This window comes from Myotis brandtii, unplaced genomic scaffold, assembly GCF_000412655.1.
Source record: "Myotis brandtii unplaced genomic scaffold, ASM41265v1 scaffold191, whole genome shotgun sequence".
Lineage (NCBI taxonomy): Eukaryota > Metazoa > Chordata > Mammalia > Chiroptera > Vespertilionidae > Myotis > Myotis brandtii.
In genome coordinates, this window is record NW_005357115.1 from 1,431,671 (window position 1) to 1,444,060 (window position 12,390).

The window sequence follows — 12,390 nt, forward strand, 5'->3', positions numbered from 1 at the left end:
GATTTCCCGCACACGCGCCCCGCAGGGGAAGCCCGCATCCCGCCCTCTTCATCGCCTGGTAACCTTCCCGCGAGCCTGGAACCTTGGCGTGTGGGCGCCCCTGCAGTTTCTCCTCCGAGAACCCTGTAAGAGTCCCTGAAAGCGGCGCGCAGAAACATGGACTTTCCCATGAACACGGTCATTACACCAGGTCCTGTTCCTTCCAAGGCTGCAAAAGCACTAAGATGAGCACCTGTAAACGTTGAGCACATGTCCGTTTTCATGCCTGGGCAGGGACCCTCAGTTTGTTAGATTTTATTATTAGTCATTACTCTTCGGTCCTGCTTTATTGCCCAAATAATTTTTCAGCAAACTTCTGTAGGCTTATGGTATTTTGCTGCCATTTTCATAATGCAGTGAGCATTGCCCTAGTACTGGGGCTGATCTATATAATAAAAGCCTAAGTGGCCGGAACGACCAGAACGACTGGTCACTATGATGTTCACTGACCATCAGGGGGCAGACGCTCAACACAGAAGCTGCCCCCTGGTGGTCAGTGCATTTACACAGGGGGAGCGCCGCTTAACCAGAAGCCGGGGCTCATAGCTGGCAAGCACAGCGGCAGTGGAGCCGTAAGGAGCAGTGAGCAGGCAGGTGGTAAGGAGGGGGGGGGGGTCCCAGACTGGAGAGGGCACAGGCTGGGCTGAGGGATCCTCCCCCCCCCCACATGCACGAATTTCGTGCACCAGGCCTCTAGTTTAGAATAAGAGACATGTTTGCCACCCAGTGGGGAAGCAAGTCAAGCAAACAGTGTAAGGAATGGTATACGGAGGTAAATTGGAAAAAATACATTTTGGGGGGCAAAGCTTACCTTCTTGTTCCCAAGACGAACTTAAAAGTACTGTTATTGAGCACATACATACTTTAACATCAGTAAGATACTGTCCACCATGCTGATTCAGGATGTCCCAATTTCCATTCTTACCTCCTTTTCCTCCTCTATCTCCAATTTTCCATTTTCTTCAGTTTGCTTAGAAATATGCTCTAATTTCCTCCCATCTTTAGAAAACAAAACCAGAAACCAAATATATTTCCACTATACTCAAATCTACGTAAACTCACATCTACCCATTTTTACTCTTATAATGTTATAGAAATTTTTCAGTAAGGATACAAGTGGTTGCCTGTTTACAAATCCAACAGCCTGTTATCACTTTAATGTTGCATTTCATCTCTGCAGTTTCCGAAACCGTTGATTTCTAGAGCTACTTTCCTCCAGAGGTAGCTCTTCAGTCAGGCTCATCCTTGTTCTCTACTTTCATGGCATGATTCTGCTCCATGCACCTCAAGCTCAGCTGCATTTAACACACAGCATTTTTGCATGTGTTTTAGTCTAGCCTACAGCACTTACCTTGGTTTTTCCCTGCACTTGATAAACTCATTTCATTTATTAAAAACCCAGTTTGTATTTAACTTTCTACATAAAGGCTTTTCTTTTCCCAAAGCAGAATTAGGCACAACCTTTTGTACCTCTTTTTAAATTTATCTTTAGTCACCCAAGTGTGCCCCTTGAATACTGGGAACGATGCCTTTTCCATCTTTTCTCCAGTGACAGTAATGCCTGAATACACTGTAAATGATTATGAATAGATGTTGGTTAAATAATTATCTCACAAAAGTAAAAAAAAAAAGTCTTTGTAATGAGTTTTAACTAGATTTATTTAATAAGCTTTAACTGTAAATTGATTTTATGCAAATCCTTTTCATAACAAATGCTTTGAACAAGGAAAATGCTTTTTAGTAAAGCAAAAAATTAAGACAGTAAGTTAATTTCTTTTATTGCAAAGAGCCAGTGAAATCAGAATTTGAAGTTCAATTCCCAAATGGAGAAAATAAATCTAATTTCAAAGTAAAACATGCAAGTGTATTTTACAGAGGAGTGGATATACTGCATGTATTCTGTGTAATACATAGTTTAGCATAAGTTAAGTGTTAGTTCTATCACTTATCGATATTCTTAGGCAAGTTGTTTAAACCTTCCGTGCCTCAGTTTTTTCATCTGTAAATTGGCATTAATAATACCTGCCTCACTGGGCTGTTCTGGGCTTCAGTGGGAGAATCTATGTAAAACGTCGTGTAGCACCTGGCACACAGATACATGTATTGGGTACATATTGTTACTATAGTCCCCTAAGTAATACTCCTAGTGTGTACCTATTATTTTGGATAGCACACACTTGAACCTTTCTTCCAGTAATAGTAAAAACTGGTTACCTATGTGTCCTTTCTTGGTCTCTACTGAAATCAGTGACATACTTGCAAGCTGAATGATGCCAACAGACCCAGAAACAACTGATCTCATTCTTCTCAACACCAAGATTTAAAAAAGCAGCTAACAAAAGAAATAACGTAAACTTCAATGAAGATAAAAATAGATTGTTTCAAACATTTAAGTGAGTGACTCTCTCCCTTTTGAGTGAATAAAAATCCTCAAGTTACTGGGTGGAGACCCCAAACTTGCATTTTTAAGTGTCATTAAAGATGATTTTTTCTGAGGCATGTGATCCTTGGACCACACTCAGAAATACTGATTTAAATTCAGTGTTGACCCGGGTCCTCACGCAGGGTTATACATCAGAATGACTTGTACAACTTTATAAAAATATAGGTTACTGGGCCTCACCTCCAAAGAATGATTCCAGGGGTCTGTTATTTTTAAAAAGCCCCTGGGTAACATACAACCAGTTGTATACCATATTCTATGGAAATATTTATAAGTGATTGACAGTTAAAGGTGATGGTTACATTTTTTTTGAGATGTGACTCTTTCTATAACTTGTAGGATATAAAACTTGGAAAAACAGTGGCCCAGAAAAAAGATCAACAACACTATCAATAAATGCCAAGAGCAGATCTTGATTTCTCAAAAGTATTTTCCATGAGTCTATTTTTCAGCAAATAGATGTTACACTAGTAAAGATGTGCTTTTAAAAGTTATTATTCAGTCATTAATGCTAAGATTGGCCACAATGTATTTGCTTGGGAAAAGTGATAAACCTGCTCTGATCGCTAACATCTGTAGGATTTAGAAGTTACATTTCTAGTCAAGGAGACTGTTCTAGGGTCAAGTAAATCATTCAAGGTCACACAACAGGCAGTGGCCTTAGCAAGAGTAGAAATGGTGCTTCGTGACCCCCAGTCCAGTTCTTCCCACCTAACTCCCCCTTCCTTCCCTCAGAACTGTATTCCCCAAATCTCCTTTCCTTTCCCTAACCCAGGAGTCAGCAAACTTTTCCCATAAAGGGTCAGGTGGTAAGTATTTTAGGTTCTGTGGGTTATATAGTTTTTTTTTGCAACTACTCAACTCTGCCACTGTGGTGCCAAACCAGCCACGGACAACAGTAAATGAGTATCTAGTGTGTTCTAATAAAGCTTCATTTACAAAGTCAGATGGTGAGTGTGAATGGGCTGAGGTATGTTGTCTGACAACACCTGCTTTAACCAAAAGACTATGGTTGTTTAATTTTCCCAATCAGGAAGCTGAAGATTCTACAAAAGACTTCCTTTTCTCAAATGTGGGAATATTACTCCCTTATGAAATTGAGATGACAGATTAGAAAAAAAAAAAAGAGATGATTGGAGGTACCAGAATGAATCCTTAAGGATTTAATGCAGAATTTAATTTAAAAACACTTGTTCTCAATATATTTTAGTCTTACTATATGTAGATGAAGCCAGATAACAAGCTACTATACAACAGCATGTTAAAAAAACATGTTTATTTTACACTATGTACAATCAGACACATATTTAAAAGCATTGTCAATTAAAATAAATGAAGATCATAAATCACAATTTAGTTTGTTCTTAGTGTATATACTTACATTAAAATATAAAGACCATATACCAAAAAAGAGCCAAGAGTGTGCATTCTGCTAAAACTTGGTATATACATATTCCATTGGAAAAAAGCAATAAAAAATGACTTGAACCAAAACTAAGTTCCTGTGATGTGTAGTAACCATTATACTGTTTATATGAGGTAGTAACTAAATTATTTTGGCCATGTGTTAAACTCTAAATCAGTGGTTCTCAACCTTCCTAATGCTGCGACCCTTTAATACAGTTCCTCATGTTGTGGTGACCCCCAACCATAAAATTATTTTCGTTGCTACTTCATAACTGTAATTTTGCTACTGTTATGAATTGTAATGTAAATATCTGATATGCAGGATGTATTTTCATTGTTCGCGACCCACAGGTTGAGAACCGCTGCTCTAAATAAAAAAAATAGGAAAATGGTCATAAAATAAGGCCAACAAAAGTAAAAATTCCACTAGAAATTTGAACCACTTCACTCTATGGAATGTTACAGCTCTTCAAAGTGATTATATGAAATGTTTAGTGTGGACTCTTTATTAATGCTAATTTATTCTTTGTGCATACTGTAGTTCAGACAACTGCAGTGTTATATCATGGTACCGCTATTCTGTGACTCAAAATTTTTTCAAAGGTACTGTTTTTAAGCACAGACAAGCAATCTTACAGATTCTGCTTAAATATAAAAAGACCAGTTACTACAACAGGTGGTTAATTGGTTTGTTTCACATAGAAAACAATCCAAATACATTTTAAAAAGATGTTGTGGCGCCAAATGCATATTGACAATGTCACAGCTTACTTTTGTGACTGACTGCATCACATATCAATACTTTGTGCAAATATAAACACCAGTGTACTTGCATTAAAATTAAAAACAAGATTATAAAATGATTACAGCCTCCATTATAACTTTAAAAGTTACAAGATTTATATTCATATTACTAAATTACATATAATAAAAATACAATAGTGTTAAATGTACTGTTTCATTGCCAGCATCCCATTTTGTAATATAGTCACACCAAGAGTATACTAAAGAATTCTTAAAATATTAACTCCAATTGCATTTTCATCAACATTTACATTTGTACAGATAAGACACTTACTTGTACATCTCATAAAAGTACATTATCTACATAAATTCTTAGTGTATGTCTTTAGCAATATGAAGTTTTACAGAAAAATACTGCCTATATGTACAAAGATTACATAACAATGAATTAAGCACTTGTGTGGTTCAATATGCTAAATATATCCATACCACTTAAAACAAAAAGTTTCCCCATCTTGTCTCATGCCACAATAAATTACAAGTAACTGAGCCAGGTTACTGCAGCCTTTGTACAGCTTCAAGCATCCATTAGTGTTGCAGCGGTAGTGTTCTTTTTTCATAGTTAACTGTCAAAGCACATTTCTCAGTAACTGTTTTCATGACCGGCCAGGATGTATAAATTGCTATTTGCTGTGGGGTTATCAGTTGGCCTACTTTCCAAAACCACGACCCTAAAAGTTAATAAACAAACAAACAAAAAACAGATAACAAGAAGTTATTCTTGAAACTAATGCTAACAGAAAAATTTTCCATTGCTTCTTCATTGTATGCCTCTATAAATGCTGCTTATTTGGTTTTTGGACAGAAATCACTTGTAAATCACTATGATTAAAGAGCCAGTTTAGCTCTGGGAAGTAATTTTGCTATGCACCCCCGCTCCCCACCACCTCTATTAGGAATAATTGGGGAAACTTAATTTATTGAAATTTCTAAAAACAATTTATAGTTCAAAAGTCAGAATAAAATCCCAAATCCTATTTGGCACTAACATAAAATTTCTGCTTGTTAGCATACAGTATTTCCTCTTTTTTGTGCTATAACTTATAGTTTAGATAGTATGTTTAAAACAAAACTACTACTGACAGATCTATATATTCCTATTTCTTGGAAGATCAGGCACATTCTCAAAGGCTTTAAAACTGTGACTTGTGAATTCTAACTGGATGAAAATATAATGTTGCATATATTACTGGAGAAATTTCAATTCTCTGGAAAAAGAAACCAGTTTCATGCTGGATTTATAAAACACTATGCTTAGTACTATGTATATAATACAACCCCTTTCATACCTGTCAGATCCAAGCAGTCTGAAAATTCTTGTGCTATCTGAAATTTCTTGTGTTACCTGTTCAATTAAAATATAAATTTAATTTCTGAAATTAAAGACATAAAATTTTATACAGGCATTTAACTCATAGCACTCTGAAAAAGAAACATTCCTGTGACAGAAATAGATCCCTGCATGACTGTGAATTTGTTAAGTCGACATACTGGTGCATCCATTTGTCAGTTTAGGAAAAATTGTGGCTAATTTTGAATTAATCATAAAATGAGAGTAGGAAAACCATTTACTGGTTAAATTATGAAACTAAAGGGGAAATTTTAAAAGCAAAGCACCTAGTCTGTTGTATTTATCAGAAACCTTTTGTCAGTTATGTTGATAGCGAGGCTACTGCAGCAGTAAGCCGCTTGGATCTGGTCCTTCTACTTGAAAGGCTGCAGTGTGGTCCGAAGGGACAAACTTATGACTTGAGTTTGAATCCCAGTTCTTCCACTTACTAGCTGTGACACTGCACAAGGTAAGTAATTTGCTGCAAACAGCTTTGCCTTCTGCAAAATGGGATAGGAAATATCTACATGATAGCAGTATCTTGCAATGGTCTTATAAGTGTTAGTGGGTATAATGCCTAGCTGAGGAGTGCTCAACAGATAACCCTCTTTCTCCTTTCTTTTCCAGTCTCCTGAAATGGTATTTCCCCACGGCACATATTCTCCAAGAGGTTCTCCCCAGTTGGGGAGTTAAGAATAAATCTATCGGAGAAAAAACAACAACCCACTATTTACGTACTGTTTATTGAATGCAAAACATTTCAAATTATAATGTCCGTAACTTCTCTCCAAAATTTGGTAGGTGGAGAAACAATTTGATTTTGAAACGAAATTTATTTCCTCAGTACTGCTACAATTAGTTATTGTGGAAACACCAGGTATTCTTATCTTGTTTGTATCCAGCCCACTTGAAGGATACAGGATATACATGCTCACTCAGGAAAAGTGGCTCATCATGCCTGATCTTCAAGGAATTTTGGGGTTTGCCTACGAGGGACTGTATTCAGTAAGGGATGCTTGTGTAATCTGAAAAAGCCTGTCAGGTGATTTTTGGGAACAAACTCTTCTTTCTTTTTTAAAACAACCCTCTTGTATCCTGCCTATGATGTATGTCTCTTTCACTGCCTACTGTTTATTAGCTGTTGACTGTTCTGACCTCCCTGTTCTATTCCCTCAGGTGATTTTTAAACATCTTCCAGAGAAGTGGCCCTCTTGTGGGAATTGCTACTAGATACACATTAACACAGCAACCTTTCTTGAATATTTACCATAGGCCAGGCATTATGTCAAGCATATTACATGCTTCCTTTCATTTAACCTTTTTTAATTAAAATTTCTTTCATTTACCCTTGGCATTCAGTATTACTTTAGTTTCAGGTGTATACCTTTCATTTAATCTTAACACACCTATGAAACTATTTTGTTATCCTCAATTCACAAATGAAAAAATATAAAAAAGCTAAGTAATATACCAAGGTCACAGTTAGTAAAGCGCAGAGCTGAGACCTGAACTCAGGTGTTCTGACTCTGACCCAAGCCCACCATCACTGGGCTAGACTGTTTACTTTGTTAGAAGACACACTCTGAGCTGAATGACAGTTTAGGACATAAATGGACTATTTTCTTGCTTGAAGCATCTAAGGTTCTCCTCTCCCTCTAATGTTCAAGTAAGAGCTATCCTACCGAGACTAGCGTAGGGGTGCTGGAAGAATTTCTGATGATTTTACTTGCCTAGAATATTCCAGGCAAGTAACACATCTTGTTCATGTTTATAACCCCAGCATTCTCTGGTGTAAATGTTGAACTGAATTGAATATGTCACATGACTTGGAGTTCAATTATTCCTGTAGTTAAATTAAGGTAGGAAGGACTCAGACTATACAGCTAAAGGTTAATAATAGAAAAGGGAAAAGAAGCAAAGAATCTTATAAATGTCAAGTGAATAAGGGTAATAGAAATAGGAGGCAAGGTGGCTTCAAGGGAAATGGAGAACCCTCTGCCATTATCGACTGCACTGGTCAATACTTCTGAAAACAAAGTAGAAAGTGCCTCATGACAGAGTGCCTCATCAGCACTCTTGTCCCAGGTGATGGTCTGGGAAAGTTGAGAGAAAATCACTGTTGGCTCACGTTTAGCAGTATTAGGAAGTTCTTGTTCTGAATATAAGGGTGATTGATTATCTGAAAGCACATGAAATAGGCACTAAAATTGTCTGAGTAAATGGGGAGAGAGAGGTGGCTGTGAAGTATGTGCTATTACTTTTATCACTAGACTGAATACAGTAAATATTAATAAAGTTAGCAAATCAAGTATTCCCTGTACCAGAGACATTTTCTAAAGTTAAATAAAACTGTTTGATGTAGAATTTGATAATGCCTCATGACTATTTAATGGATGCAGTTTTTAAGATGACTTACCTCATTAGATCTAAAACTTCTACCTTGCATTCCATGTTTCCAGAAAGCTAGCACACTGTCTTGTAGGCAAACTAGCAGGCAAGAACAGCTCAGTTACTGTTAATAGTACAAAGTTCAACTGATAAGCATCATTTCATCCCTCTCTGTCTTGCATAGCAATATTTCAATTAATAACTAATGTCAGTCACTCCATATTTATATGGCATTTTTACCTTTGAAATAAAAAAATACTATATAGAATTTAGTCATCTTTTTGACAAGAAAAAAGAAAATTTACCAAAAATATTTGTTAAAGAAATTTCTTGATGAAAAAAAAAAGGTTTATCATTTTTGTTTTTACCCTGGCTATGTGTTTTTAAATATGGATTACATTTTAACATTTTGAGCAGATGTCCCTTAAAACTGACTTCTTATCATCAGCATTTGCTTGCGGGAGAGAGATGTTCTAGTTGGAGGAAAGAGTAAAAATAGAACCATGAAGAAGACAAATGAAGTATCTGTCCTTGGCCCTAACTTCTACCAACAGATATACATGCAAATGTCTTTATCTTACTGCTAAAGGACACCAGAGTAAGTGTGTATAAACAGTGAACTACCTGTCATCCATTTTCCCTAGCGCTATCTCATATATGATCATTTCACCTTATTTTTCCTGAATGTAATCATTTTAGAATACTAATTATATAAGAAATCCCTTCTTGGAAAAAATTCTTGTCAAACAAAATATAGGAAGGAAATTCTATATACTACTTAAAACTTTCTGATCAGCAGATATAAGCCAAAAATACAATAGAGTATATTAACTAAATTTTAAAGTACTTATAGGAAAATTAGAAGAAATACAAATTCATAACTTTATGAAAAATAATTATTTCTCTTGAAAGTACAAAATCTATAAAGAAGATAATATTATTTGGGTTGTATCATAGTTATTAGCTATTTTAGAGAATGTATAAAAGTGAAGACTGATATTGACTATTATATCCTATATTTTAAAAAATGAGTCCTTAGTAATATATTTTTATAATATTGGGTAATCATCAAATAAATTATTTTAAGCAACTCATAATGCAATTAAACAAAAATACAAAACTGTGACTTGCCTATTGATTCAATCTGGAAATCAAAGGTGAGTTCTGATGATAATTTTCTGCTAGATTTTAATCTTCCTTGGAGATTTACTATTTTTATACAACCTAGAGAGAGAAAAAAAGTCACTGAGAAACTAAGGTAAGAGGAAACGTTATTAAAATAAGATGTACATAAATAAAAACTTACAGTCCAAGCACACAAGAATGGTGTCTCTCTCCAGTTGGGTTACGTGAGTGACACTTGTCTGTGGAGTATCTGTAAAACAAACAAACTCAATCAACTTACAGAAAAAAGGAATTATTAGAACAAAGGACATTAAAAATAAAAGAATTCTGAACATCACTGAAGTTGAAATGGATATATATTTTCAGCTGAACATAGTGGCTGAGCTAGGTTGCTTGTGTTCAGACTATGCAAGAGCTAATCTATGTGAGTGCTCAGTGAAGTATTAACTACTAGAGACCCGGTGCACAAAAATTTGTGCACTCGGGGGGGGGGGGGCCCCCCAGCCCGGCCTATGCCCTCTTGCAGTATGGGACCCCTCGGAGGATGTCCACCTGCTGGCTTAGGCCCGCTCCCTGGGGGATTGGGCCTAAGCTGGTAGTCAGACATCCCTCTGGCAGCCTGGCAGCCCTCGGGGGATGTCCACTTACCAGCAGGGAGCAGACCTAAGCTGCAGTTGGACATCCTTAGTGCTGCTGAGGAGGTGGGAGAGGCTCCAGCCACCACCGCTGTGCTGGCAGCCGTCAGCCTGGCTTGTGGCTGAGCAAAGCTCCTCCTGTGGGAGCGCACTGACTACCAGGGGACAGCTCCTGCATTGAGCATCTGCCCCCTGGTGGTCAGTGTGTGTCATAGTGACCGGTCATTCTGCTGTTAGGGTCAATTTGCATATTACCCTTTTATTATATAGGATAGAGGCCTGGTGCACGGGTGGGGGCCGGCTGGTTTGCCCTGAAGGGGGGTCCCGGATCAGGGTGGGGGTCCCGCTGGGGTGCTTGACCAGCCTGGGTGAGGGGCTGATGGGTGTTTGCAGGCTGGTCACACCCCCTTCAGGGTGGGGGTCCCCACTGGGGTGCCTGGCCAGTCTGGGGGAGGGGCTGAGGGCTGTTTTCAGGCTGGCCAAGCCCCCCCGGCGACGGAAGCTCCCAGCCTCTCCTTTTTTTCTTTTCTTTTTTTTTTTATTCTGGGATTTATTTACCTTTTATAATTGAATCTTTGCAGCCTTGAGTGGAGCTCAGAGCCAGCCAGGGCGGGCGGGAAGCTTGGCTTCCTCCATCACTGGGGCAACCAAGCCTCCTGCTTGCTCCAGCTCCCTGGCTGCTGGCCGCTATCTTGGTTGGGTTAATTTGCATATAGTCGCTCTGATTGGCTGGTGGGCGTGGCTTAAGGCGTAGTGAAGGTATGGTCAATTTGTTCAATGACTTGATTTCCATCAAGTAAAATGAAGAATATCCCGAGCTTTGTATGAACATCAAAACTGAAACTGCTGAGCACACTCAAGTTTGGGAACCACTGGTTATGTTTTATTATTTTTTTTTTAAGAATGTCTCACAAAACAGCAGAATACACCTCTGAAGACAGGAGGCAAAATAATGCTAGCTCTGTGAATTGTCTCTTCTTCTCGTGCGAATCCATAAACTGCCACAGAGCGACAGAAAGGAGCTCAATGAGAAGATGGAACCACTGGTTGTTTTAAAAGTGTCAAACAAATGACTGTCTTAAGTCAAGTCATCTTCCTTTTTCCAGTTTAATAAGTTACTCAAGATTGGATTTTTATGCACTAATGAGAGAGATATATAATACCTTTATTTTGCCTAATGAAAAATATTAAATTTATTACTTATAAATCTAGTATATGTCTTGGCCTTACTAAATCAATAAAAATCACAAACCTGATTCTGTAAACCACGAAGAGGTAGAATTTGGATTGACTGTTTCAAATCGAACCACTTGGTTGAAGTCTCTCCCTTTACTGACACCAACACAAACTAATGGGTACTCCTGTTCGGGAACTACCAGCATTTCAAACATTCTAAGTGGACATGGTATAGGAAAATCTATGTGCTAGAGAAAGAAACAAAAATATGTTAAACAAAGGAAAACAAAAGCCAAATAATTTCACGAGAACCCCACTAAGAATTTTTAGTTTTATGAAATATACAAAACAGATCTCTATTATAAATATTGCTTCTTGTCACAGAAACTTGAGGTATGCAGACAAATCCAAATTATGAAGTATCTTTATGAGGATTTTAAATTTAGCACTGCAAATTTTTTAAAGTTAAAAATTACTTAATTTTAGGATATTAGGCCTGGAGGAGAACTTATTAATCACTTTCCAACCCTCTCTTTTCAGAGTTGAAAACTGAGACCCAGAAACTGGGTGACTGGCCCATGGTCCCCCAGCCCTTTGTGGCAGAGTCCTGTCTCCCAACTCAATGCTGCTTCAGTAACACGCCTCTGCCTTCTTATCCAACTGAGCAAAATGGATCAGAAAACAGAAATGCAAATTAGCAAGAGACCCTCCTCTATAAGTGTGGTCAGAAAAAAACACATAAGAGAAGCTGAGCTCCATATCTCAAAGTGGTTATATTTAATAAATTAACTTAGTTATAATGCAGCCATTTTAATTTTACATAACATTTAAAATTATTTCTATAGTGCTATAAAGAGATTAAATGAGATCATATTTTTGAAGTCTGGAAAACACTAATTTCATTAATAATCATCAGGGAATAAAACCATGAGGTACTATACATATGGCTAAACTCAAAAAGAACAACAATAACAAGCATTACTCAGAGAAGCAAACGAATGCTCATAAATTGGAGTATAAATTGGAATTGACCACACTGATTA

The 12,390-nt window shown here is 37.4% G+C and overlaps 1 protein-coding gene across 7 annotated transcripts in view; it reads right to left on the reverse strand.

Moving 5' to 3' along the window:
- Positions 1–4,767: 4,767 nt before the first annotated feature.
- The window catches only part of MAP4K3 (mitogen-activated protein kinase kinase kinase kinase 3), a 67,299-nt gene continuing 59,676 nt past the window's right edge, over positions 4,768–12,390 (reverse strand). For 6 of the 7 annotated variants that reach the window (XM_005864741.2, XM_005864743.2, XM_005864739.2 and 3 more), the window contains 6 exons: positions 11,424–11,595; positions 9,718–9,786; positions 9,543–9,635; positions 8,440–8,510; positions 5,983–6,038; positions 4,768–5,364 (listed from right to left, as the gene is read on the reverse strand). In XM_005864741.2, coding sequence (XP_005864803.2) covers positions 5,277–5,364; positions 5,983–6,038; positions 8,440–8,510; positions 9,543–9,635; positions 9,718–9,786; positions 11,424–11,595 — 549 coding nt within the window. In that variant the 3' untranslated portion in view covers positions 4,768–5,276. Of the gene's footprint in view, positions 5,365–5,982; positions 6,039–8,436; positions 8,536–9,542; positions 9,636–9,717; positions 9,787–11,423; positions 11,596–12,390 lie in introns of those variants that run through there. The other variant, XM_014538434.1, reaches the window with a different exon arrangement.